The sequence below is a fragment of the Erinaceus europaeus genome, chromosome 16 (genome assembly GCF_950295315.1).
Source record: "Erinaceus europaeus chromosome 16, mEriEur2.1, whole genome shotgun sequence".
NCBI classification, from domain to species: Eukaryota; Metazoa; Chordata; class Mammalia; order Eulipotyphla; family Erinaceidae; genus Erinaceus; species Erinaceus europaeus.
Window position 1 is genome coordinate 5217510 of NC_080177.1, and position 27472 is coordinate 5244981.

A 27472-nucleotide genomic window follows, 5' to 3' on the forward strand; every position below is an offset into this window, starting at 1 on the left:
CTAGGGATTGGTCAGTGGTGAGTTCAGTTAAGCACACAAGGTTACAGTGCACAAAGACCTGGGTTCAAGCCCCCAGTGCCGACCTGAGGGGGAAGCTTTGTAAACAGTGAAACAGTGCTGCAGGTGTCTCTCTCTGTACCTCCCCTTCCCCTCTTGGGAGAACTATACTATAGTGGTTACTGTCGTGCTGGTAGTGGTGGGATGATGTGGAATTATACCCCCGTATAACTGCCTGACTCTGGCCTGGAATCCTGCCCTCCAGGTCCCCACGGGGAGAAAAGCTGGTCCAAGGAGTACCCCTCATGTGGCGGCCTGCTCCAGTCCCCCATCGACCTGCACAGTGACATCCTGCAGTACAACGCCAGCCTCCGGCCCCTGCGGTTCCAAGACTACAACATGTCCGCCAGCGAATCCTTCCTCCTGACCAACGACGGCCACTCGGGTGAGGATCCCCGGAGCCTGTAGAGGCTTCGCTTCCCTGCCCCATGAGCCTGGGAAGAGAGGGGACTCTGCAGAGACACCTGGGAGGAAAGACGGGCCTGGAGGCCTGGTTCAGTGTTTGGAAGACAGGCCCCTCGGGGCACAGAGCAGGGCACACACCCGAGTCCTTTGGGCCACCGTCTGTGGTGTGGGAGCAAATTCCGGAGCACTGTGAACTCTTCCAGGCGCCATGCTGACTTTGGAGTCGTGACTACGGATGTGGATATTACGGTAGGGTTGTGAAGTCTAGAGTCATTTGAGTGAATCCTCATGCAGCAGGCAGAGTATAAGACTTACGTATGCCAGGTCCCAAGTTCGATCCCCAGCTTCGTGTTATCAGAGTAACACTGTGGTTCTTTCTCTCATAAATAAACACATAAATACATCTTTGAGCTGATGAAATAGTGCTTGGGATTTGAATTTCAGAGGCCCCAGGTTTGATCCCCCAGCACCACCAATAGCCTGACCTGAGCAGTGCTCTAGATGATAATGATAATAATAAATAACAATATCAATAAGTATTGGCTTGGACCCTTAGATGTCACAGGACATGGCCCAAGAGGTGGCACAATGGCTAGAGCATTGGGCATGGGAGCCTGAGGTTCCAAGTTTAATTCCCAGCCTTGAATGTGTCAGAGTGATACTCTGGTTACACACTCTCCTCTCTCCCTGGAGGAGTGATAGAGGGGAAGAGACAGAGAAACACCTGCAGCTCTTTTTTGCCACTCATGAAGCTTTCCCCCTGCAGGTGGGGACCAGGGGCTTGAACCCAGGTTCTTGTGCATTGTAATGTGTGTGCTTAATCAGCTGTGCCACTGCCTGGCCCCCTCTCTCCCCTTCTCTATCTCATGTTCATGAACAAAAATATCTTTTTTGAATTTTTTCTTTTTTCATATCTTTATTTATTTATTGGATAAAGACAGAGCGAAATCAAGAGGGAAGGAGAGACACCTGCAGCAATGCTTCACCCCTATAGGTGGGGACTGGAGGCTTGAACCTGGGTCCTTGTATATTGTAACACATGTACCCAACCTGATGCACCACAGCTCAGCCTCCAACTACATTAAAAAAGAAGAAGGGGGCCAGGCGGTGGTGCCCCTGGTTAAGTGCTCACATTACAGTGCACAAGGACCAGGGTTCAAGCCCTGCAGGGGAAAGCTTGTTGAGTGATGAAGCAGGGCTGCAGGTGTTGCTCTGTCTCTCTCCACTCTATCTCCACTTCCCCTCTCAATTTCTCTCTGTCTCTATCCAATAAATAAATAATTAAAAACATTAAAAAGAAGAGGTAGAAGTCATCCCAACACTCAAAAATCTTCACATTTGGGCGGGGTAGATAGTGTAATGGTTATGCAAAGACTCTCATGCCTGAGACTCTGAAGTCCCAGGTTCAATCCCCACACCACAAGCCAGAGCTGAGCAGCATTCTGATGAAAAAGAAAAAAAAATCCTGGGAACCAGGCGGTGGCACAGTGGGTTAAGCACACATGGCGTGTGGCATGAAGTGCAGGGACCGGCCTAAGGATCCTGGTTCGAGCCCCTGGCTCCCCACCTGTAGGGGAGTCGCTTCACAGGCGGTGAAGCAGGTCTGCAGGTGTCTATCTTTCTCTGCCCCTCTCTGTCTTCCCCTCCTCTCTCCATTTCTCTCTGTCCTATCCAACAACAACGACAGCAAGAACAACAATAACAACAACGATGATAAACAACAAAGGCAACAAAAGGGGAAAAATTAAATTTAAAAAAGCCTTACATCTTAGAGCCCCATTCTATAGAATGGGCCAACTGAGGGCTGCCAGGGTGCTGGGGATGCCAGCAGTTGGGACATAGTGGTACTGATGATGCTTAAATCAGTGACTGCAGCTGAGGGGCCCCGGCTTCCCTTGTGCAAGTGCAAAGCTTCACATAGTCCATGAATTATGGACGACTCGCAAATCTGTGCAGGTCTCCATTCCTGCCCGGGTGTGGCTGAATCCTCCTCCTGTCCTGGCTCTAGGAAGACCAGGAATGTGATGGTGTAGTTGGGACCAGGGTGTTCTCAGGGAGAGAGCCCCCATTTCTCTCTGCTCCAGTCTCCCCTGGCCCGTGTGTGGGCCCCCTTCCTGCCTACCCACAGGGCTCTGAGGGCTGCCCCCTCTGCTCCCCGCAGTGAGGCTGAACCTGCCCCAGAGTCTGCACCTCCACGGCCTCCCCTTCCGCTACAGCGCTGTCCAGCTGCACCTGCACTGGGGGAGCCCCAGTGACCCCCGCGGCGGCTCTGAGCACACCGTCAGCGGGAAGCACTTCGCCGCCGAGGTGAGTGAGTGTGTGTACCAGAACCAAGTGGTGCTCTGGCCTCTCTGCGATAAAAACAAACACACAGGAGGTTGATGCGGGCTGGAGGTGGTGCACCCTGTTGAGCGCACCTGTTAGCATGTGCAAGGACATGTGTTCAAGGCCCTGTTCCCTCTGCAGGAGGGGGAAGCTTCACGAGCAGTGAAGCAGTTACTGCAGGTGTTTCTCTCTCTCTTCTTGCCCTCCCTACTCAATTTTTCTTTATTATATCAAATATAAGAAAGATAAAAATACAAGGACCAGCATAAGGATCCCGGTTCGAGCCCCCCAGCTCCCCACCTGCAGGAGAGTCGCTTCACAAGCGGTGAAGCAGGTCTGCAGGGGTCTGTCTTTCTCTCCCCCTCTCTGTCTTCCCCTCCTCTCTCCATTTCTCTCTGTCCTATCCAACAACAATAATAACAAAAACAAGGGCAAAAAAAAATGGGGGGGAAATGGCTTCCAGGAGCAGTGGATTCGTAATGTAGACACTGAGCACCAGCCCGACCCTAGAGGCGATATATATCAGCAAAATAATAAAAGAAAATGTGTACGCATTCTTACCCTGTAGAGTTTGTAGGCTAGGGAACTAAAGCAGTAGCGGGGAGGTTGTGAGGGGAGGTGGTGGGGCAGGGCCTGTCCATCTGGGGCCGCGGGTACAGCGGACAGTGCAGGGCAGTGGAGGATGGAGCCTGCCCTCCCACTGGCCCCCAGACCTCTGCAGGCTCAGAAGGGCCCCATGTGGTTTCTCTTCTCTTCTCCACAGCTTCACATTGTCTACTACAACTCGGAGCTGTACCCCAATGCCAGCGTGGCCATCGACAAGCCGGAGGGCCTGGCTGTCCTCGCTGTGCTCATAGAGGTGAGAGCCTGGGGACTGGGACAGATGCTCCAGCCTGGCTCTGGGGCCCTGGGGACCAGCCGCTCCTGGGCTGGAGTCAGGAGGACAGGACTGTCCTGCCCCACCTCACCCTCCAGCAAAGTGCATCCTTGGAGTGGGGGAAGCTGCAAGGTTTCTGGTGTGAACCGTGGATCAAGTAAAGTACTTCAGAGTGAAACAAGTCTGGAGATGGCCGACACCAATTATATTCTGCGATGGGACTAAGCCAAGTGTGGTAACCATTAGGTCTCCTTGGCAGTATTTATTGAGCAAAGTCTGGATGGTGTCAAAGAAGAATGAGGAACATTAGGTATTTTTTTCAAGAACACCTACATAAGGGTAGTTAACCTCCCCCCCTCCCCCTCTCCCATCCTCTCTCTCTTACCAGACCACTGCTTAGCTCTGGCTGACGGTGCTGTGGAAGATTGAACCTGGGACTTTGGAGCCTCAGGCATAAGAGTCTCTTTGCATAACCGTTATGCTACCTATCCCCCACCCAGGGATATTTAATGTTAATGAGTCCCCGTGTCTGGCCTGTCCCTTTGCACATACATCAGGGAGCTTAACGTCTAACCATCTAGAACATTGTTCTAATGTCATTTATCACTCAGAACCTCTGGCACCATACAAAGTAAGAGTCTAGCCTCAGGACACCTTTGTACTTTCTGGACTCTGAAAGGGGCACTGGTTTCTGTGTCAGACGATATGAAATGAAGGCTGTTGCCTGTGAGGTCTGTTTATTGGCCCATTGTTAACATTTGCCCTCTGCCGGGCTCCCTTACACCAGAGAGTGGGAACTGTAACAAAGGAAAGCTTGAAGGAGCCAGGCAGTGGCGCACCTGGTTAAGCGCACACATTACAGTGCGCAAGGACCCAGATTCAAACCCTTGGTGCCCACCTGCAGGGGGAAACTACACGAGTGGTGAAGCAGAGCTGCAGGTGTCTCTCTGTCTCTTTCCCTCTCTATCTCCTCCTCTTCTCTCAATCTCACTCTCTTTATCCAGTAATAAATTAAAAAAATATTTTAAAACAAACAACAACAAAAGAAAGTAGTAAGGCATCATGGCTCTTAATATTTAAACAAAGGCACCTATGGACATCTAATCTTTGACAAAGGGGCCCAGACTATTACATTGGGAAAGCAGAGTCTCTTCAACAAATGGTGTTGGAAACAATCGGTTGAAACATGCAGAGGAACGAAACTGAACCACTGTATTTCACCAAATACAAATATAAATTCCAAGTGGATCAAGGACTTGGATGCTAGACCACAAACTATCAAATACTTAGAGGAAAATATTGGCAGAACTCTTTTCTGCATAAATTTTAAAGACATCTTCAATAAAATGAATCCAATTACAAAGAAGACTAAGGCAAGTATAAACCTATGGAACTACATCAAATTAAAAAGCTTCACAGCAAAAGAAACCACAGCCCAAACCAAGAGACCCCTCACAGAATGGGAGAAGATCTTTATATGCCATACATCTGACAAGAGTTTAATAACCAACATATATAAAGAGCTTGCCAAACTCAACAACAAAAAAACAAATAACCCCATCTAAAAATGGGGGGAGGACATGGACAGAATATTCACCGCAGAAGAGATCCAAAAGGCTGAGAAACACATGAAAAAATGCTCCAAGTCTCTGACTGTCAGAGAAATGCAAATAAAGACAACAATGAGATACCACTTCACTCTTGTGAGAATGTCATACATCAGAAAAGGTAACAGCAGCAAATGCTGGAGAGGGTGTGGGGTCAAAGGAACCCTCCTGCACTGCTGGTGGGAATGTCAATGGGTCCAACCTCTGTGGAGAACTGTCTGGAGAACTCTCAGAAGGCTAGAAATGGACCTACCCTGTGATCCTGCAATTCCTCTCCTGGGGATATATCCTAAGGAACCCAACACATCCATCCAAAAAGATCTGTGTACACATATGTTTATAGCAGCACAATTTGTAATAGCCAAATCCTGGAAGCAACCCAGGTGTCCAACAACAGATGAGTGGCTGAGCAAGTTGTGGTATATATACACAATGGAATACTACTCAGCTGTAAAAAATGGTGACTTCACCATTGTCAGCCGATCTTGGATGGACCTTGAAAAATTCATGTTAAGTGAAATAAGTCAGAAATGGAAGGATGAATATGAGATGATCTTACTCTCAGGTAGAAGTTGAAAAACAAGATCAGAAAAAAAAAAAAAAAAAAAAACACAAGTAGAACCTGAAATGGAATTGGCGTATGGCAACAAAATAAAAGACTCTGGGGTGTGTGGGTGGGTGGGGAGAATACAGGTCCAAAAAGGATGACAGAGGACCTAGTGGGGGTTGTATTGTTATATGGAAAACTGGGGAATATTATGCATGTGGAAACTATTGTATTTACTGTTGAATGTAAAACATTAATTCCCCAGTAAAGAAATAAAAAAAAAAATTTTAACAAAGGAAATAGAATGGTAGAAAATAAAACAGCAGTGCAAATATACATCAACAAGTAACAGACACCATGAAACCAGGGTGGCTCCCACAGAGAACCCTGCAGCCTTGAGCCCACATGGCCCCGGGGAAGCCGTTCCCTTAGCAGCTGCCCATCCTGCTTGGCCTGTGGAGCCTTATGCCAGCCTCCCTCCCTCTGTTACAGATGGGTCCCTTCAACCCGCACTTTGACAAGATCTTCAGTCACCTGCAGGAAGTCAAGTACGAAGGTAAGGGGTCCGGGGGCAGGATGTTCACTCCCCCCACCTGTGTGACCAGAAGGACGACTGAGGGGGGGCAGGTGCTATGAGTGACCTGGCCAAGGATCAGAGGGCATGGGAAGGGGCCAACCACCATGTCTGACCTACCCGTTTGCTCAGCTGCACCTTGGCTCCCGGGCGTGGGGCTGACAGCCCCCTTCTCGTGGGCCCTCACGCGTCTCTCCAGGCCAGAACAAGTCCATCCCAGGATTCAGCCTAGAAGAACTCCTCCCGGAGAGGCCTCACGAGTTCTACCGCTACCACGGGTCCCTGACCACCCCGCCGTGCCACCCCACTGTGCTCTGGACCGTGTTCCGGAATACGGTGAAGATCTCTGGGGACCAGGTAGGGCCTGAGGCGGAGGCCATGTGGCCCCCAAATCAGCTCTGTCATAAGTAACATCACCCACCACGTGGCTTCCCGTCTTAGCATCTCCTCAAGCCCTTCCCACGCGTGGTGGGTGCTGGGAGGGCTGCTGACATGACAGCTGAGCTTGAAAAAGGAAAGCAGAGGGGCTGGGTGGTGGCACATCTGGTTAAGTGCAGAGTACTATGCGCAAGGATCCACACGGGGACCTGGGTTCGAGCTCCTGCTGTCCACCTGCAGGGGTGATGTTTCACAAGAGGTGAAGCAGGTATTCAGGTGTCTCTCTCTGTATATATATATATATATATATATATATATATATATATATATATATATATGTGTGTGTGTGTGTGTGTGTGTGTGTGTGTGTGTGACTTTTCCTCTCAATTCCTCTCTCTTCTGTCAAATAAAAGTAGAAAGAAAAAAGAACAGAGAAAATGGCCTCCAGGAGCGGTGGGTGGATTTATAGTGCTGGCACTGAACCCCAGCGATAATCCTGGAGGAAAGAAAAAAAAAAAAAGACAGGGTGAGGAGGGAGGACTTCAGGTGGGGCTCTGAAGTCAAGTTGAGAAAGTGACCCCTCTCTCTCCGCTCTCTTGTTACTTATATTTTATGTATTGTTTTAGTCTGGCCTCAAAGGCCTCACACATGCAAGGCCCCATGGCTTTCTGTGTCAGATAGAGCTAAACAGAGAGGGAGAGAGAAAGACAGGCAGACAGAGGGGGAGAGCGATCACAGCACAATTCCACCATCCGTGGAGCTTCCCCTGGTGTCATGATGCTCCCATGTGGTGCTGGGACTTGAACCCGGGGCCTCTTGCATACTACAGTACATGTTCTCATCTGATAAGCTCTCTCTGTCTTATTTCATGTGAGGTAGAGAGATGGCGTTTCACATGGGGAAGGGGTGCAGACAACACTCTGGGACCTGCAGCATGAGAAAGTCAATCAAGTAGGAGCTTCGACCATGCAAGCCCTGTGCTCCGACAGCCAAGCTGTCTCCTCACGTGCTGCAGCTTTTTTGATTTCTCCCTGAGCTTGGGGTGGTGGTCACCAGTGTCCCAGGTGACAGAGCTACAGCTGGGGTAGCAGCCTCTGCCCTCAGGAAGCCCCCAATTTAGTGTTCAGCTGGACAGCAGAGTCCACAGAAATGGCCTTGCCTCCCCACACTGGACTGATGAGGACAGCGGGGGGGGGGGGGGGGGGGGAATAAGGAAGTGCAGGGGACTTGTGGGTCAGCCCCTGGCTAATGACAAGCTCAGGCCCCAGGCCAGGCCTTCTGAGTCCTGCACTCACTAAGAAGAAAGGGGGCTTCCAGAAGGTGGGGGTGGGGCCCCTGGGTCTGCTGCCCGTCACTGCCTCTTCGATGAAGCTAGTCCAAGCCTCCCTTGCTGCTGCTCCTGATCCCCCTTCTTCTGACTTTGTGAAGACGTGTTTATTTTTCTCGTCTATGTTTATATTTCAGGCGAGAGAGACCAGAGCACTTCTCAGTCTCTCCATCTACCTACACGGCAGCTGGGGCTCCAGGCATGAGGTCCTGTGCTCTGCCACTGAGAGATCTCTTCCCCAGGCTCTTTCTTTTTCTTTCCTTTCTTTCTTTCCCTGCTGTGATCTGAGGAAGCTGGGGAAATGGCAGGGCTGAAGACAGGATGGCTTCACCCAGAAACAGCCTCGGAAATGGGTCACAGCATCTCTGTGGGTGTGTGGAGAGCCACAGAAGTTGGCAGATCAGACCTGGATTACTTCCCCTTATTAAAATTTTTTTTAATTTTTAAAAAATATTTATTTATTCCCTTTTGTTGCCTTTTTTATTGTTGTAGTTATTAATGTTGTTTTTATTGATGTCGTTGTTGGATAGGACAGAGAGAAATGGAGAGAGGAGGGGAAGACAGAGAGGGAGAAAGACACCTGCAGACCTGCTTCACCGCTTGTGAAGCGACTCCCCTGCAGGTGGGGAGCTGGGGACTTGAACCGGGATCCTTATGCCAGTCCTTGCACTTCGCGCCACCTGCGCTTAACTGCACTACTGCCCGCCTCCCTTTAAAATTTATTTTATTGGTTTATTTATTAGAGCCACAAGGGTTATTGCTGGGGTTCATTGACTATGCTTTGAACCCACTGCTCCTGACAGCCATAGATGCCTTTATGATTATTTTTGTTTGTTTGTTTTCCTTTCTATCTGATAGGACAGAGAGAAATTGAGAGAGGAGAGGGAGTCAGAGGAAGAGAGATAGAGAGATACCTATAGACCTGCTTTCTCTCTCGTGAAGCTTTCCCCTACAAGTGGGGAGCAGGGGTCCTTGTGCATGGTAGTGTTTGCACTCAACTGGATGTGGACCACCTGGACCCCAGCCTTCTTCTTATTTCGTTGAATGAAAACCACAGGACATGGTCCAGGTTGCTCCCATTTGGAGCTGAGCTCCAGGGTCTGGGACATGGCTCACTGTTGGTTTCCGTGCCTGTGGTCCATGAGATCCTGGGTCCGAGGCCCTGGCACCACTTGAGAACATTGTGGACAGTACTAAAGGCAGCTCCATGGATGGTGGAGCCAATCTCTCTCTCTGTCTCCTTCTCTCTTTTTTTGCTGGGGCTTGATATCTGTGTGAGGAATCCACCACTCCCAGCTGCCATTTTTTCCTTCTTTTTTCATTTTATTTTATTTGACTGAACAGAGAGAAATTGAGAAGGGAGGGGGAGATAGTGAGAGACAGAGAGACACTTGCAGACCTGCTTCACCACTTGTGATGCTTCCCCCCTCCAGGTGGGAACTGGGGGCTTGAACCTGGGTATGTGAGCACTTAACTGGGTGTGCCACCACCTGCCCCAAGGCAATGTCCTCTCCTCTCCTCTCCTCTCCTCTCCTCTCCTCTCCTCTCCTCTCCTCTCCTCTCCTCTCCTCTTCTCTCCTCCTCCTTCTTCCTGTCTGTCTGTCTGTCTCTCTCAATATAAAAACAACGGGGGTGGGGTAGAGCTGGGCGGTAGCACAGTGGGTTAAGCACACATGGTGCGAAGCCCAAGGACCGACGTAAGGATCCTGGTTCGAGTCCCCGGCTCCCCACCTGCAGGGGGGTCTTTTTACAAGCAGGTCTGCAGGTGTCTGTCTTTCTCTCCCCCTCTCTGTCTTCCCCCTCCTCTCTCTGTCCTAGCCAACAAAGATGACATCAATAACAACAACAACAATAACTACAACAACAATAAAAAAAACAAGGGCAACAAAAGAGAATAAGTAAATATTAAAATATTTTTTTAAAAAACTGGGACAAAGAAGCAGCTCTGAGGTGTCATGCCTGCATGAGCTTCATTCCCCAGTTCTGTATAAAAATAAATAAATACATAAATAAGTCTCGGGAGTGAAACAGTGTCTGAGTTTGAGGAGTTCCCTCCTCCGCCCCCAGCACCCCTGCTGTTCCTTTCTGTGGGCATAATCAGAGCTACCAGAGCCGGAGCGGGAACACAGCTCCAGCTCCCTGGGTGTCTGGCACTGTGACCTTCCATCCCCGGCTCCTTCCCCACCTCCTAGTGTGTCCAGCACCATGATTCCAGATGCTTCTCCCCTGTGCCAGGAGGTGGGAGCTGGCAGCTCTTTTGCCCTTGTGGCCAGCCAAGGGAGCTGAGTGTCACTCTGCTCTCGGGATGTCTCTGTCTGTCGCGCCCCTCCCCAGCTGCTGAATCTGGAGACGGCTCTGTACTGCACAGGAAGGGATGACCCAGCTCCCCAGGAAATGGTTAACAACTTCCGGCGGGTCCAGAAATTCGATGAGCGCCTGGTGTATGTCTCCTTCCAGCAAGGTGAGGCCAGGCGGCATCTGGGGAGCATGGCGTCCAGCTGTCTGTGTCCTGGGTGGCCGGGCATCCTGACCTGGGCTGTGCCACTGATGCCTATGGGTTCAGGACAGTCAGGCTGCAGGGGCACAGGGAGACAAAGAGCTACGGGGTCTCCTCCACTGAATGTGACTCCCTCCCACCTTCTCTGTGCAGGGAGCCCCCAGGCCAGGGCCTGTAGGAGCCAGAGCCCTAAGTGCAGAGAGTAGGTTCTGGGGGAGACCCTGTTATCACATTGTCAGGCAGAGTGAAGGGGACACCCCGTGGCTTTAATTCAGGAAGCCATATTTATTTTGCCAGCAACCTCACAAAAGACAATGGTACTAGCCCTTTTATGCAGTTATCAGCCTTCCCACAGTCACTCACAGCAACCAGCTTCACAGGTGACTTTTTCTTTTGTGTATAAAGAGAGTACAACCTAGACTCTGGGGCAGAAGAAGCAGACCCTCAGGCCACTGGCCACGGCCTTTTGGATGACAGAAAGAGAAAGCCCTGTGTGTGCGCTGGGGGGGGGGGGGATGACCACCAACTGCATTTTTTTAAAAGAAGTTAATCCTTGCTTTTGTCTTTAAAAGTGAACCCCTGCTTGCTTCAACCTCTTTGCTCTGCAGAACAAGTCCTTTCTCCTAAGACACCTAATGGGTAGATCCCTTTCATGAGCTCTGACTCCCACCTTCTAGACTTTCTGGGCCTCCAAGTCCATCTCCATCCTTGCCCAGTGAGCCACGGAAGGCCCTAAATCCAGGGTGGGGCTCCTTTGGAGAGTTTTAGAGGGTAACCACTGCAGTTCAAGGAAGCCGAGAAGCCAGGAGGCCTCCCTTCCCCCGTCTTCGTGTCAGCTCCCAGCAGCTCCCAGCAGCTCAGGAAACAACTGAGGCTATAGACAGTTCATTCCTGATTCCATACAGCTTCGTTCCTCCTTTCCAATCTGTCATCATAGCCTTCTAGAGCTGTACTCACTCAGCCCTTACTGCTGGGAGGTGAGGTCCATGCTAGGCTGGGGATCCCTGTGTCAAGAGGCCCCATGGACCATGTGTCAGGAAAGCCACTCTCTCCTGCTCACTTGGCCTGCCTCGTCTTGCTCCTTCCCTCCCGTGTGGGATTAGAGCGATCGCTTACAGAGCTCAGGTACACACAAGAAGGTTGCATTTCAGGGCCTTGGCCAGCTGTCATGAGAAACCTGTCCTTCCAAGAGGACCTGTCCCTGTCCATGTTCCTAGCCGTGACCTCCTCTGTCAGTTACTTAATCAAGAGCAGCCTAAGAATTCCTTTTCTGTTCCCTTCTTTGATGTAACGGCTAAGGTCATCTCTCCCGTGCCGTGTCCTCAATTTCCTGCCCTGAAAACCAACCGAATCTGTATAAATAGTAGTCCTTGCTGAGCACTGAGAAAGTGCATGGCGATTACCAGGGTTTTTCTTTGAATATTCACTTCTCTGGCCAGAGCACCGCTCAGGTTTTCCTGTTGGTGATGCCAGGAAGCGGGCCTGGGACCTCTCTCACCCAAGTCCTGCGTGCCACCACTGGGCCGTCTGCCTGGACTCACTTCTTGTCTGGGAGCTATACCGAATTACCCCTTTGCAGTCTGCCCTAAATGGTATTCTCTCTCCCCATCCTCCGACATGGGTCAAGTGCTAAATGGGAGTGCTTCAGCTAGGGGCCAGGCAGTGGCGCACCTGGTTGAACACACCCAATATCATGTGCAAGGATCCAGGTTCAAGCCCCTGCTCCCCACCTGCAGGAGGAATCTTTATGAGCGGTGAAGCGGGGCTGCAGGGGACTCTCATTCTCTCTCCCTCTTTATCTCCACTTCCCTCTCAGTGTCTCTGTCTTATCAAATAAAAGATGTGAAGAAAGAAGGAAAGAAAAAGGAAGGGGGCCAGGCAATGGTGCACCTGGCACTCACATTCTAGTGTGCAAGGTCCTAGGTTCAAGCCCCTGGTCCTCACCTGCAGGGGGAAAGCTTCACAAGTGGTGAAGTAGGGCTGCAGGTGTCTCACTATTTCTCCTTCTCTATCTCCCCCTCCCTTCTTAATTTCTCTCTGTCTCTATCCAATACTAAATAAATAAATACCGGGAGTCGGGCAGTAGAGCAGCAGGTTAAGCGCAGTTGGCACAAAGCGCAAGGACCGGCATAAGCATCCTGGTTCCAGCCCCGGGCTCCCCACCTGCAGGGGAGTCGCTTCACAGGTGGTGAAGCAGGTCTGCGGGTGTCTGTCTTTCTCTCCCCCTCTCTGTCTTCCCCTCCCCTCTCCATTTCTGTCTGTACTACCCAACAACAATGACATCATCAACAACAATAATAACTGCAATAATAAAACAACAAGGGCAACAAAAAGGGAATAAATAAATAAATACCATTAACAAAAAAGAAAGGGAAGTACTTCAGCTCTAAAATACAGTAACACACACACACACACACACACTCACTCACTTTGCCTGGTGATAAGGATTTCGCCTGCCTAGATCAGGTCCAACTGTCCTTGTGATTCCAGGATAATCATCAGCTCTGTTCTCAGAGCTAGTCTAAACAAGTCACAGGGGATCAGGTGACGAACACTCCCTGGAATCAGGAGACCCAAGTTCAAGATCTGGCTTTGTTCCTTCCTGGCTGTGGGGCCTGGGCAGGCCGTGCCTACGTGTCCCGTGGTCCCTTCTCTGGCCAGTGCTTTCTCAGTCACAAAGACGACAGGTCAGGCCAGGTGAGCTGAGGTCCTTGTCCTTGTGGTGCTAACCTTTGGGGGACTTTGAAGGGACACTAACTGCCTGTCCTGATTTGCATTGCAGGGACAGAGTTTGAGGGCAGTTACAAAGGATCAGAAGAAACCGTGCAGGAGTTTGAGTCTGACACCCAGAAGTAACTCTCCTCGCCACGGTGGGAGGGGGCTGTGGGCGTGATCAGCCATCTTCTTAGACCTGGCCGGGTCTAAGTGGCCGCTTGTAGTGTGGGCAGCGCAGTTAGACTGGGGCGGGGGGCATGCTTTAGTAGACCCTTCCCAGGAGGACCTGTGTTTGGGGGTGGGGGGGGCTTCTAGCCCCCAGATACGCACCTTGCTCGGCACGTCACTCCCCAAGCCTGGATGTAGCTTTGCTGCTGTTGCCTGGCCCAGTCCCTGCCGCTTCCAGGAGCCCAGGCTGTTCCCTGCTGGGACAGAGGCCCGTGACAGGCCAGGGCAGACTGATTACAGAAACCTGGCCTGGAACTCCCCTCCCTCTCACTCCTCAGAAAGATTCAGACAGTGAATGAGGCTGGTTCCCAAGGAGTGGAGAGGAGGCAGCCTTAGAGAAACTAAGCCCCAGCACCAGTTTCATCCCCAGCACCCAGGGTTGCAGGAGGCTGTCCCCAGATTGCCACGCTCCCTTTCTGGTTGATGATTGGGCCTGCTTGTCAGCCTGAGCCTCTGCATTTGGACTCTTGAATAGTCTTCCAGTGGGAAAGGCTTTTGCTCTGAGGGTTATTGAGGGCTCAGTCTTCAAGTTAGCAAGCCAAACAGGTAGAAGCAAGAGTCCCTACCCCCAACCCCCTAGCCCCCATCCTCCCCCCCCCCCCCAGAAACACAGGGACCCAGGGGAGATTTTCAGGCTTCACCAAATGACCAGGAGGTAACTGAATTTGTCTCCTTGACCCGGCTTCTCCCTCCCTCCCTGGGCTTAGAAGCCAGATGCAGGCCTGGGGGCATGTTGCCCAGCCCTGGGACAGGGTTCTCAACCTGAGTGCTGGTGACATTTAGAGCTGGGTGGTTCTTGGGGGGAGGGGGACTGGCCTGCTCAGTAGCACCCTCAGCTACTCGGCCTCTCCCCACCAGACACCAGGAGCAGCCCCCTGCATGTACCAGTCCCCAGCTAGCTCCAGGTGTCAGCCAGGTTCCCAGGGGAGGAGAGGCAAAATTGCCCAGATAGAGAACCTTTGTCCCAGTGCTTCCCAACTTTGTCTGGGACCAGACTGATTTCTCCCCCTCCAGTTCATGTGATTCACAAATTTGCAATCACACCCTGATGTCTCTTCTTTTATGACGTGGAATCAGGTGAGGGTGACTCCTGAATGTTATCATGACAGAACAGAATCCAAAACAGAAACAGAAAGCAAGAGAAAATTTGAGTCACATCTGTGTGAGGCAAGGGAGCAGGGGGAACACACACACACACACACACACACACACACACACACACACACGCCTTTTAGGAAGCAGAGAAGCTTCTTCTTTGGGGATCAGACACCACCCCCAGCTAACAGATTTTTGCAGTTTCACGCCCCCAACCCCATCTTTCAAGTTTGTTCCCTCTCTTGTAATGCCAGGCTTCTAGTGGCCTTGGGCTAAAATGCCTACTTCTACAACAAGGGGAAGGCCACTCTTTCTAAGTGGCATGCACAGGGTCACCTGAGTGGAAGGGGAGAAACTAAACTCCTTGTCCTCCAGATGGGACATGGCAGAAAGGGAACACATCCTAGCACTGGCCCAGAATCCACCAGCCTTCCCAGTGGGATGCCAGGGCGTGTAGAGGGGCAGGGACTCCTCCTGGGGTCTGTCCAGGGCTCAGGCAGTCTGAGAGAAAGAGAGAAATGGCAGACCAGGAGACCCAATCCCCGGCTCCTCCCAGCTTCCCTCTTTCTGGTTGGCAACCTCACACTGGCCCAGAGATGCTGGGAGAAAAAGCCACGGTCCCTCCAGCCTCAGCACTAGTGTCACTCAGTCGTCTCTCCAGCCTGCTAGGGCAAGAGAGGCCCACAGGACAAGAGGAAGCCAAAAAAAGTTTCTATAATCATGTCTCCGGTGACTTTGCTCTGAGCCATGGCCTGTCACCACTGCCCTCCCCCACCCAGGAGCCTGCAGCCAGCTGGGTGCACGTAGACCAGAGGGCTGGACGGTGGGGGAGGGGGGGCGGCTGTCCCCACATCCCCAATCTGGGCTGCAGCATGATTAGAATCTGCTTTACCCTCAGTGACCTGGGTAGTTGTAGAAAATCATCTAGAAGGAGAGCACACAGAACCTAAGGAAGCTAAGATGGCTAATTGCTTAAGCTTTTGAGACTGCAAGAGACGCTGTGCGGAGTTTGACTTGGTTTTTCCTCAAAGTTCCTATTTATAAATAAAATCCACTCGGTGGAAAAGTCACATTAGTTCTACCGAAGTGTCTGAACAAAAGACCAGAGGTGCCTGCCCTGCACATCACTGAGGGGGTGGTGGGGTGGGGCAGGGCTGAGGACTCAGCAAAGGTGACACCCTCGCTCCTTCCCCCACTGGCAAGTCTTCCAAGGCCCAACTTAGATCCTAGCACTGGTCTCCTACCTGCCAGACGGAGACTTAGTGTCTTTCCAGTTTGGCTGGGACAGTTTGTTCATCTCTGTTAGCATATTCTCTCTCTCTCTCTTTCTTGCTTAATGAACTTTTTTTAAAAAAAATATATCTTTAGTTATTTTTTGCATAGAGACAATCAGAAATTGAGAGGGAAGGAGGAAATAGAGAGAGAGAGAGAGAGACAGAGAGACACCCGCAGTCCTGCTTCACCACTTGTGAAGCTTTCCCCCTGCAGGTGGGGACCTGGGGCTTGAACCCAGGTCCTTACACATTATAATGCGTGTGCGCAACCAGGTGCACCACCACCCGGCCCCAGTTGATGGGCTTTTATGAGAGAGAGAGACCAGAGCACTGCTCAGCTCCGGCTTGTGGTGATGCCAGGGATTGAATCTGGGACCTCAGGGAGCTCAGACATGCAAAGCCTTGTGGTCTAACATTGAGCTGTCGCCCTGCCCCCCTGTTGGGCTTCTTCTCACACCTGTTCTTATCTTAGCACACAGAAAAATTGTGTCTGTTGTCTAGATCCTCCGAGCTCTGTGTCCAAAGAGGTGGGATCACCATGCTTCTTCCCATGGGCCTGGCTTGGAGCCTGGAGCTTCATTATAGGTTTTCTGAGAGTGTCACTCACCACCAACCCCCCCCCCCCCAACTCCCATCCTTTCTCTGCAAAGATTTTAGACCGTGAGCCTGGTTGGCTGTCAGGTTTCAGTTATTATTTAGTGTTGACAATATATGAAATAGAGCCAGTTGTCTCTGACAAATTAAAGATCAGGGCTTAGCTGCCAAAGTTCTTTTTTCAATTAATTTATTTATTCCCAGAGCACTGCTAGGCTCTGGCTTATGACGGTGTGGGGGAATGAACCTGAGACTCCCAGAAGATTAGGCATGAAAGTCTGTTGTACCACAGGTGGCGCTCACTCTCTCCAACCCTTAATATATATTTCGCCATTTTAAAAACTGATTGACAGGGAGCCAGTGGTGGTGCACCCGGTTAAGCGCACAGTACTAAGCACAAGGACCTGCACAAAGATCCAGGTTCGGGCCCCTGGCTCCCCACCTGCAGTGGGGAAGCTTCACAAGCAGTGAAGCAGGTCTGCATGTATCTGTCTCTCCCTCTCTCCCTCCCCCTCCTCTCTCAATTTCTCTTTGTCCTGTCTAAGCAGTGGATTCGTAGTGCTGGCACTGAGCCCCAGCAGTAACCCTGGAGGCAAATACACACACACACACACACACACACACACACACACACACACACACATTTATTTCACATGAGGGGAGGTTGAGAGCGAGAGTAGCCACAGCTCCACTCTGGCACATGAGGTGCTGGGGATTGAAACAGGCGTCCCCAGCAAGCATGTCCTACGATCTACCAGAATTTATCTGTCTGGTTTTGAAGGTTTGGAGGGCTGACAGTCAGAGGTACCATAATGCCCCTTCCTTCCTGGAGCCTGGCTGGCATCCAGAGCCCCTGACGGCAGTCAGGGGTAGCGCCCCAGCCCTGGCACTGTGACCATCTGGGCACCACAGCTTTCTCTTCCAGGCCTGCATTCCTGCCTTTGAGGGTACAGCCACCATCAGATACTGGTGGTCTCAAACCAGTTCCCTTGGGGCATGTGGGAGTGTTTTTTTGACAGCTTTGCAGAATGAGTTTGTTTATTTTTAAAATATTTTTATTCCCTTTTGTTGCCCTTATTGCTTTATTGTTGTTGTTGTTGGATAGGACAGAGAGAAATGGAGAGAGGAGAGGAAGACAGAGATGGGGAGAGAAAGACAGACACCTGCAGACCTGCTTTACCACCTGTGGGAAGGTGGGAAGCCAGGGGCTCGAACCAGGATCCTTACATCGGTCCTTGTGCTTTGTGCCATGTGTGCTTAACCTGCTGCGCTACTGCTTCCCGACCCCTTATTTATTTATTGCCACCAGGGTTATCACTGGGACGTGGTGCCAGCACTATGAATTCACCACTCCTTTTTCTTTTTTCTTTTCTTCCTTTCTTAAAATTTTTTTGTATTTATTTATGTATTCCCTTTTGTTGTCCTTGTTGTTTTATTGTTGTAGTTATTATTGATGTCATTGTTGGATAGGACAGAGAGAAATGGAGAGAGGAGGGGAAGACACAGGGGGAGAGAAAGACAGACACTTGCAGACCTGCTTCGCTGCTTGTGAAGCGACTCCCCTGCAGGTGGGGAGCTGGGGGCTCGAACCAAGATCGTGATGCCAGTCCTTGCACTTCGCGCCACGTGCGCTTAACCTGCTGCGCTACCGCCTGACTCCCTTTTTCCTTCCTTTCTATTTTATTGGATAGGACAGAGATTGAGGGGGCAGCGGGGAGATAGGGAGAAAGGAAGAGAGACATCTGAAGACCTGCTTTGCCGCTTGTGAAGCCCCTCCCCCCCGCAGGTGAGGGGAGGGGGCTCGAACTTGGGTCCTTGCACATGGTAATGTGTGTGCTTAATCACGTGTACCATTGCCTGGCCCCCAGAAATGATTTCTTTACTGGATTGGAAAATGTTAAGAAGGAAAAGTTCCCATTAAATGGGTCCTGCAGAGACATCCGAGTCGGTGGCTTTGGTATTTACCTCGCCTTCTCATGGAAACATTGTTCAGGGAGGAGACCACCTTTTCCTGACCTGAGTCTTTACCTTGAATGACGAGGAATAGAGTCTTTTTTGTAACTATCTGAACATCGACTTCTTTTACAAGGCCACACACACACACACACACACACACACACACACACACACACACAGAGGCTGTGAAATATTACTGACGAAACAGTCCGCACTTGTATACTTTGAAAGACAATGAAGCGTTGTAGCTTTGGGGACTCAAACTCCTATTGGGGAGAAACAAAAACGGAAACCGACCACCTTGCAAGCAGTCTCGGGAAGGCTAGAGCGCTGTTCCAGGAGCCGCCCGCTGTGTCTGCCCTCGAGGCTGCCGGGAACCTCGCAGGCAGCTCCCCCAAGTGCCCGGCCTGTGAGATGCCCGCAGAAGAGGCTGCCAGCCGCAGCAGGTAGTGGTGCCCTTGGCCAGTAGCCTCCCCGCCTGGGGGGTGGGTACTTTCCTGGGTGAGGCCTGTGACCCACACGTCCCTCCATATCTGTGTGATTCCTTCCCGTGTCGCCCTGCCCCACCTCTGTGCACCTATCCCGACATGCGCTGGTGTCCCTCTTGCCCTCCTGCCTTCTTATCCCATGCCTCCCATGTGCTGTCTCCGTCCACCAGTCAGTCTTGCGTCTTGTGTCTGTCTCTTGTAGGAACTGGCAGACTCATCCGTCTCTTGGGTTGAACCTTTTCTCTTTTTAATCTTCCGCTGAGCTGTAACAGAGACTCTCAGTCCATCCCCCCCCCTTTTCTCTCTTTGGGCTTTCGCCTTCCGGTCACCCCAACAGCTCTTCCTGCACTCCAGGAGCCTCCCTATGTCTCCTTCTATTCTGCCTCCAACAGGACTGGAGCCCTGAGGCGTTGTCCCTCTCTGCCTGCTTCCTGGGTGTTTGTGCACCCTCCTACCCTACGCGAGGGCATAGCACAGCATTGAGAATCTTCTTGCCTGAAGGTCGTCCCCCTCGGCTGCCATTCTGAGTCTTGCCTGGGAAGCATCTGCCGCAGCCCCTGGGGGGCTGTCCTTGCCTTCGAGGCTCTGAGGGGTGAACATCCGGGGGGCCTGTAGCAGCCAAGAGCTCTGCTTAGGGAACCAGGGCCAACACTGTCCCCCAGACGAGCCACCATGCTCCCCTGTGCCCCTGAGCCAAGTGCTATCCCTGGGGGCCTCAGTCCATGGATTCTGCTCTCCAGGAGCACAGCTTAAGAGGTACCTCTTCCAGCCCCAGAGCAGGGCTGCTCAGCTACCTGGAGGCCTCTGGAGCTGTGAAAGTGGGGCCTGCTGGAACTTTCCATGGTGATGGCCTGGTGGGGAGCTTCCTGGTTTGCGTGTCCTGTGGCCAGAGTGGGTGTGGAGCTTGGGAACAGAAGATGACTGTTACCTCAGAAGGCTGTAGATAGTTAGAAACTACATGGATATTTTATTCTTATCTATCTATCTATCTATCTATTTGTTTATTGGCTAGAGACAGAGAGAAATCATGAGGGGAGGGGAGGTAGGTGGAGAAAGAGAAACACCACAGCCCTGCCTCACTGCTTGTGTAGCTCCCCCCTGCATGTGGAGAGCTGGGGCTTGAACCCTGGTCCTTATACATGGTAACATGTGTGCCCAACCAGGTGTTTCACTGCCCAGGATTCTAGGTTTTCTTTTTTTAAAAATTTTCTTATTATCTTTATTTATTGATTGGATAGGGACAGTCAGAAATTGAGAGGGAAGGGAAGGATAGAGAGGATGAGAGACAGAGAGACACCTGCAGCCCTGATTCACCACTCGTGAAGCTTTCCCCCTGCAGGTGGGGGCCGGGGGCTTGAACCCGGGTCCTTGCGCACTGTAACGTGTGCGCTCAGCCAGCTGCGCCACCGCCCGGCCCCCGATCCTAGGTTTTCTTTCTTTCTTTTTAAGTTATTATTTTGTTGTTTTAAGATTCCTCCAAACCAAATCTCTGTATACCTTAAGAAAAAAAAGAAAGAGAGAAAAAGAAAGAAGGAAAGAAAGAGAGAAAGAAAGAAAGAGAGAAAGAGAGAAAGACTCAATTCCAGTGTGTGGAGGACTCAAGCTGGTAATGGAAGGTGGGGGCAGAACATGAACTGTACATACTTGTCTCTGTCCCCGTGGGAGACTCGCGGCCTGTCTCCTTGTCACAGCCCAGTCCCTGTGTCCCGTGACACCCAGGGCCCAGAAGTGGGAAGTTTGACTGGGGAGTCCCTCTCTGCTGCTTGGATGACTCTGGACACTGGTAGTCACTGGAGAGAGAGAGAGAGGGAGAGGCAGAGGGAGAGGGACAGGGAGAGGGAGAGAGAGAGAAGGGATGACACGATGACACAGACTCTGAGAGCCACGAGGCTTTAGCCAGAGACAGGAGAGGGCCGTGGGTGCAGGATGCCCTCCTGGGCCGGGCGCACCGAGGCACCAGGGACCCCAGTGCTGAGTCCTGGCCAGCCCCTCACACTCAGGCAAGGCTGTCCCAGGGTCCCATGTCACAGCAGCACTGATTTTCCTGGGTGGGCTGGGTGGCCCCATCTTGACAGTGCTGCCTTATGTGAACGGGAACAAGTGGTCCCCTGGGTCCCCTTGCCCCCTACCCCACATACTCTGGGGAAGCCCGCAGAGCTTTTGGAGAATGGGGCAGAGGGAGGATAAGGGGGCAGTTCTAGGAACCTGGGAGGAGCCAGCTGAGGGGGACCCAGGGGACCAGCTGAGTGTTTCCTCTGTCTTACTCAAGAAGGACTCACACATGACCCTTCCTCAGAGGGAGGATCTGACCACGGCTCGTCACCGCCATAGCTGGGCACTGTGGGGATGCGTAGGGCCACCCTATTTGTCCTCAGCAACACCTCTCTGGGAGAAGCCACAGTCCTCTCTGCTTCCACGCCCTTCCGTGCTGACGAGACTGGACGGGGCTGGGGGAGAGGGTAGCACTCGGGCCCCTGCTGAGGTGTGCCAGTCCCAGCAAGCCCGGCACTGGCAGGACCCCTGTCTAGGCTCCTTGCTGGTCAGCAGAGGGGGTGACTCCAAACCCCCTCCCACTCCTACCTCCCTCTCATTGCACTACACTGAGGGGCTACCCTAGCCAAAAGGACTGTGATAAGGGGGCGTCGGAAGGAGGGACTCACCGGATGAGCCCCCCCAGGTTGGCCACTGCAGCCACCCCAGCCAGGGGTGACATCTCCCCCACCCAGAAGACCCACACGTGTCCCGTACCTCCCACCTGATCGAAGGTAGCGCCAGGCTTGGTTAATCTCCACTCTTTTCCTCCCTTGCCCGAAGTGCCAGGACTTACCTACGCAGGACTGAGTCTGGGTACGTGGCCGCTGGACCCTGCATGCCGCTTCTGGGAGACTCCTATGATTCTGGGTGTGATCTGGGCTCCCCACCCCTCCAATCCCCTCCTCTGTTTCACTGTGTTGTCTCCCTGGGTGCTGGCCCCCTTCTCACTCCGAGCCTCCCCTCAAGTCACTCTCTGATTCAAAGATGAGCTGCCAATCAGATATCTCCAATCACTCTACTGCATGTGTATGTCTCACCTTCTTTAGATCTTCTATGGGCCATGGTGGGTGGCCATTGCCCGCCCAAACAGGCTTCAGCCCAGTGTGGAAGTTCGCTGATTGCCTGGGGCGGGGGGGCTTGGCCATGAGCCTGATTGATTTGTCCTGCTGAGGACTGAGTGGTGGAACTTGGGGGCAAAGCTTCCAGAAGGAAGCACCCACCAAACCAAAGACCAGCTGAGTTCTTCTTCTGCAGCTGGGGTTCTCAAAGTCTGGTTCTTGAATCAAGTTTATCAGCATCACCTCAAGGCCTTGTTCTTGGGGTTTGTGGGGGATGTGGGGGTATGGACACTTCCGTGCCAATTTCCTACAGGCTGACTCCAGGTCTGTGAGATCTGGGCTTTGCAAACAATGACATTTTAAAAGAAGCTTTTCAGGGGCCAGGTGGTGGTGCACCTAGTTAAGCATTCACATCACAGTGTGCAAGATCCTAGGTTCAAGCCCCTGGTCCCCACCTGCAGGGGGAAAGCTTCATGAGTGGTGAAGCAGAGCTGCAGGCGTCTCTCTGTCTCTTTCCCTCTCTATCTCCGCCTACCCTCTCAATTTCTCTGTCTTTATCCAATAATAAATAAATAATGGGGCCAGGCGGTGGCGCACCTGGTTGAGCGCACATGTTACAGTGTGCAAGGACCCAGGTTTGAGCCCCTGGCCCCCACCTGCAGGGGGAAAGCTTCACAAGTGGTGAAACAAGGCTGCAGGTGTCTCTCTGTCTCTCTCCCTCTCTGTCACCCCCTTCCCTCTCAATTTCTGACTGTCTCTACCCAGCAAATAAATAAAGATTAAAAAATTTAAAAATAAATAAAATATCATAAAAAAAGAAACTCTTCAGATGATGCTGGTGTGCATTTGAGAAGCCCCTCTGGGCTCTCCCTGCAGTTTGTGAACTACCCATCACTCTGCTCAGCCCCAGGGGAAATCAGCCTCCCTATGGATGAAATCAGCCTCCCCGTGGATGATCACGCAGCTCTCGCACCACGCCCAGAGCAGGGCGGAAGGTGACGGGTGCCCCTGCCTCTCCACCAGGCGTCATCCTTTCCGTGGTCCTGGCTGGCGCCCTCGGCATCTGTGTGGTCCTGGCAGTGTCCATTTGGCTCTTCCGAAGGAAGAAGAGGTGAGCGTCTTTGGCCCCGGAGGGAATAGCTTTTGTGTCCCCGAGATTTCGTCTGAGATACCCTGCATTTCCCCAGGCTCAGGTTGGAGGTGTGTCTGCCTCGCTACCACTGATGATCCACTGGGTGACCCTGGACAGGTGTCCTGATGCCGGGGAGGCGGTTTGGGTGGGGCGAGGGGGTGGGGCTCCATTTATATAAACACAAAGAGTCAGGCTGTCTTCTTTCTAAGGTTTTTACATCTGGTCTTTCTTTTTCTTTTTTTATTTATAAAAAGGAAACATTGAGAAAAACCATAGGATAGGAGGGGCACAACTCCACACAATTCCCACCACCAGAACTCCATATCCCATCCCCTCCCCTGATATCTCTCCTGTTGTTTAACCCTCTAGGAGTATGGACCCAGGGTCATTGTGGGATGCAGAAGGTGGAAGGTCTGGCTTCTGTCATTGCGTCCCCGCTGAACATGGGCATTGACAGGTCGATCCATACTCCCAGCCTGCCTCTCTCTTTCTCTAGTGGGGAAGGGCTCTGGGGAAGCAGAGCTCCAGGACACATTGGTGGGGTCATCTGTCCAGGGAAGTCTGGTTGACATCATGCTAGCATCTGGAACCTGGTGGCTGACAAGAGAGTCAACATACAAAGCCAAACAAATTGTTGACTAATCATGGACCTAAAGGCTGGAATAGTGCAGATGAAGAGTTAGGGGGTCCTCCATTTTGTAGATAGCTAGTAGGCATATTTTAGTTATATTCCAAAGGGCCTGTGGCTATACTAGTTTTTTTTTTTCCTTTCCTGTGGATCCAAGTTATTATCTGGGTAGATGATGTCATGGCTGGAAAAAGGACCAGAAAGCTGGATCAGGGAAGAGAGTAGCTCCCTAATATGGGAAAGGGGTGTGAATATTGTTGACTGTAAACCCCATCGATCTGATGTGATCTGGGGCCCATATTCAGCTTAGGAGCCTATGTGACCTGTGCATCCCTGAGAACAAGACCCAGACGCAAGCCCTGGGTCCCATCCACAGAGGGGAGCTTCACGAACAGTGAGGCGGGGCTGCAGCTGTCTTTCTTTCCCTCTGTCTGTATCCCCTTCCCTCTCAGTTTCTCTCTGTCCTGTCAATCAGGCAATCAATGGGGGGGGGGCAATGAAAGGCCAGTGGAGCTGGTTGTGCAGGCACCTGAGTCCCAGTAATAACCCTGGTGGCAGTGAAAGAAAGAAGGAAAGGAAGGAGGGAGGGAGAAAGGAAGGGAGGAAGGGAGGGAGGGAGGGAGGAAGGGAGAGAGGGAAAGAAAGAGGAAGGTTACCAGGAATCCTGCTAGAACCCCTTGAAAGCTGAGGGTGGTAGATGACCTTCAAAAGGCAGATCACAGGGTCTGCAGGTGTCACCAGCTGGAAAGTGACGAGGCTCATGCTGGCTAATGCTTCTTCATCTGGGGACATTCCCTCCTGGATCTCATGGAATCGGGATGAGGTCTCCAAGAAAGGAATCTCTCTCGTTTTCTGGCTGTTCTTTGACTCTTAACAAGACTATGTTTTCATCCCGGTAGCAAAAAGGGTGACAGCGGCAAAGGAGTCATTTACAAACCGGCCATCAAGAAGGAGACCGAGGACCACGCCTAAGGCCCCAGCCTCTCCTTGAATGGTTCAAAGGACGTTGCTTTGGGTGATACACACCACACCGTGCTTCACCAGGCACTGAAACACCCAGGGGTCATCTCTGGATCTTAACCCTCAGACACCCCAGAAACTGGGGTGGAGTCTCTATCTGGGTCCCCTGTCATCTGAGGCCATGGATACCTCCAGTGTGGAAACCTTGACCCAAGAAAGGAGGGTGGGGGTGGCGCTCTGACCTGTCTGCTGCATTAGGGTGAGGCCGTGGAGTAGGGGCTGGAATTGTGGGAAACGTCACTCCCAGCTTGACTTGGGCTTAGTTCCTGGTGTCCTGGAGAGCTTGTTTCTTGCTCTGGTTTTGGGAACAGATGTCCTCTCTGCCTGGGGTTTCCAAAAGAACCTTTCACCTGACTTTACTCTGGGGGGTGGGGGGTGGGGCGGGGGTTGGACCCATACATAAGGGCAAAGTGTTGAAAACAGAAGGTGGCAGGGATAGCTGAGTATTTGGGGAATGTTTCCAACACCCCCTCCTTGAGAGCAGAGGCACTGAGCAGGCCTCAGAGGATGAGGAGGTAGATGAGGTAGGTCTTGGAGGAATCTCACTTTGGAGTGCTATTTTCGCCCTCCTGGGTTTCTGGTTTGTTTTTGTTTCGTTTTGTGCTGACCAGAGCATCACACCACTCTGACTATTGCTAGTGGTGGAAATCCAACCCGAGACGTGTTATGTGCACGTCTGATGGGCTACACTCTGCTTGGAAGCACAAGCTGCTTGCTCAGGCCAAAGCCTGAGAAAGACAGAGTATTCAGTCCAGACCCAACTCCCGTCACTAGGCACACGCGAGGTTTTGTATCCTATTGATTTTGTAGATAACTGGGTTTCCTCGCCTCTAGCTTAGATGTGAGTTCTGGGGTGACCCAGAGGGCTTTGAAACCTAGAGGAAGTAGGCAAAGACACAGTGACAACTGTCTTCTTGCTCTGTCTTCCATCTCTGTCTCCTCTGCCCTGTCCCCATGGTTGAGCTGGAAATGAGACTTCTCTTCCTCTGTGACACTGAGACTGTCGAGTTTGTCTCAGCTATAGGGTTTATTTACAAGCTATCTATCAAAGCCACCTGTGCAAGTGACTGGCTTAGGGACCAGTCGCAGAGGAACGTCACAAAGATTCTTTCTCCCTGGTCACAAAGATCTTTTCTGAGAGGATGTAGCTCCTCCCTCATTTTCTTGCCATGGACGGGAGAGCCCAGGGAGACCATTTGTCTTCCTAGCAGGGAAGAAGCCCCAGTACTGCCAAGCCCCCCAGGCGAGCCCCTCAGAGCCAAGGTGTCCTGATTCTCTGCCTCATTTGGACAATGTGGAATGTTCCCTGGAAACATAGCTTTCTTGACGACACCTGCTTTCCTTCCACTCTGCTCTGATTCTGAGAATTTCTTTCCCTTCTCCTCCGTCACGAGGTGGCCTCCTGGCATGCCTGGTGTTGATCACACAGGAAAACTCCAGGCCTGCCTGGGGCCATGTGAGACAGATGATGATATTTTCTTGCCAGTCAGAAACCAATACACACTCCTTGGAGGCATGGGGACCACCTTCCAGAAGAGCCCCTGCAGGTGAGGAGCTGTGTGAGGGAGCCAGGGCTCACTGGACAGGACACGAGGGCTGTGATGGACCGGCAGGGACTGGTGGCCTTTCTTCTGCCTTCCTCCCCCCAGACATAGCCCTGGCTCTCAGGCTTCCCGACCAAGACAGAACAAATCCAGGAGGCAGGTCCCGTGTTCTGAGAATTTTTTTTTTCCTCCAGCGTTGTTGCTGGGCCTCAGTGCCAGCACTATATGAATCCACTGCTCCTGGTGGCCATTTTCCCCCTTTTTTATTGGATGAGACAGAGAAATTGAGAGGAGGGGGAAATAGAGAGGGAGAAAATAGATACCTGCAGACCTGCTACTGCCTGACTCCCCCCCCAATTCAGATCTTAAACTCCCAGGTCTTAGATGAACCCCAGGCCCCAATGATCCTGGTCTGCTGAGCACTTCCATATTTATTGTCAGAATGATTGTAATGACAGACACTGTAAATATGAGAAATCAGGAATAAAATGTTTTTCACACCAGACTGGTAATATGATTGTTCTGAATAGTATTATTTTTTGAAGAAGAGGTTAAGACAGCACCATCACCAGAGTGCTCTGCAGTGTCCCCCCTGTGGCACTGGGCAAACGACCAGAATGGGGGAGGACACCATTTGCACCCAGAGCCAGGGACCTGGTGCCAACGGAAATACAGCACTGTCTCCGCAGTCTTATCTTGGAGGTCTGGGGGGGGGGACACGGCTTAGTCAGCAGCAGAGCTGGGAATCTAGAATAGTCAGGGTAAGTCTTAGAGAGAAGGGGGCTGGGAGCTGGGAGGACAAGTCATCTTTGAAGGGGCCAGGCCATGGTGTACCTGGTTAAGCACACACGCTACGGTGCACAAGGATCCGGGTTCAAGTCCTTGGTCCCCACCTGCAGGGGAATGCTTCACAAGAGTGGTGAAATATAGCTGCAGGTATCTGTATCTCACCCTCTCTTCTTCTCCCTCCCCTCCTAATTTCTCTCTGTCTCTATCCAATAATAAATAAATTACATTTAAAAAAACCAAGGCCCTTTTTATCGTTGTTGTGGTTATTATTACTATTGTTATCAATATTGTTGTTGGATAGGATTGAGGGAAATGGAGAGAAG

At 51.7% G+C, this 27472-nt stretch overlaps 1 protein-coding gene across 2 annotated transcripts in view; it reads left to right on the plus strand.

Annotated features, from left to right (window-relative positions):
* Window positions 1-26863, plus strand: part of CA12 (carbonic anhydrase 12) — a 63066-nt gene extending 36203 nt beyond the window's left edge. Inside the window, exons 3-11 of one of the 2 annotated variants that reach the window (XM_016192878.2) lie at window positions 263-442; window positions 2624-2769; window positions 3551-3646; window positions 6311-6374; window positions 6592-6749; window positions 10432-10558; window positions 21759-21791; window positions 23060-23147; window positions 24696-26863. In XM_016192878.2, coding sequence (XP_016048364.1) covers window positions 263-442; window positions 2624-2769; window positions 3551-3646; window positions 6311-6374; window positions 6592-6749; window positions 10432-10558; window positions 21759-21791; window positions 23060-23147; window positions 24696-24768 — 965 coding nt within the window. In that variant the 3' untranslated portion in view covers window positions 24769-26863. The remainder of the gene's footprint in view (window positions 1-262; window positions 443-2623; window positions 2770-3550; window positions 3647-6310; window positions 6375-6591; window positions 6750-10431; window positions 10559-21758; window positions 21792-23059; window positions 23148-24695) is intronic. The other variant, XM_016192882.2, reaches the window with a different exon arrangement.
* Window positions 26864-27472: the final 609 nt, after the last annotated feature.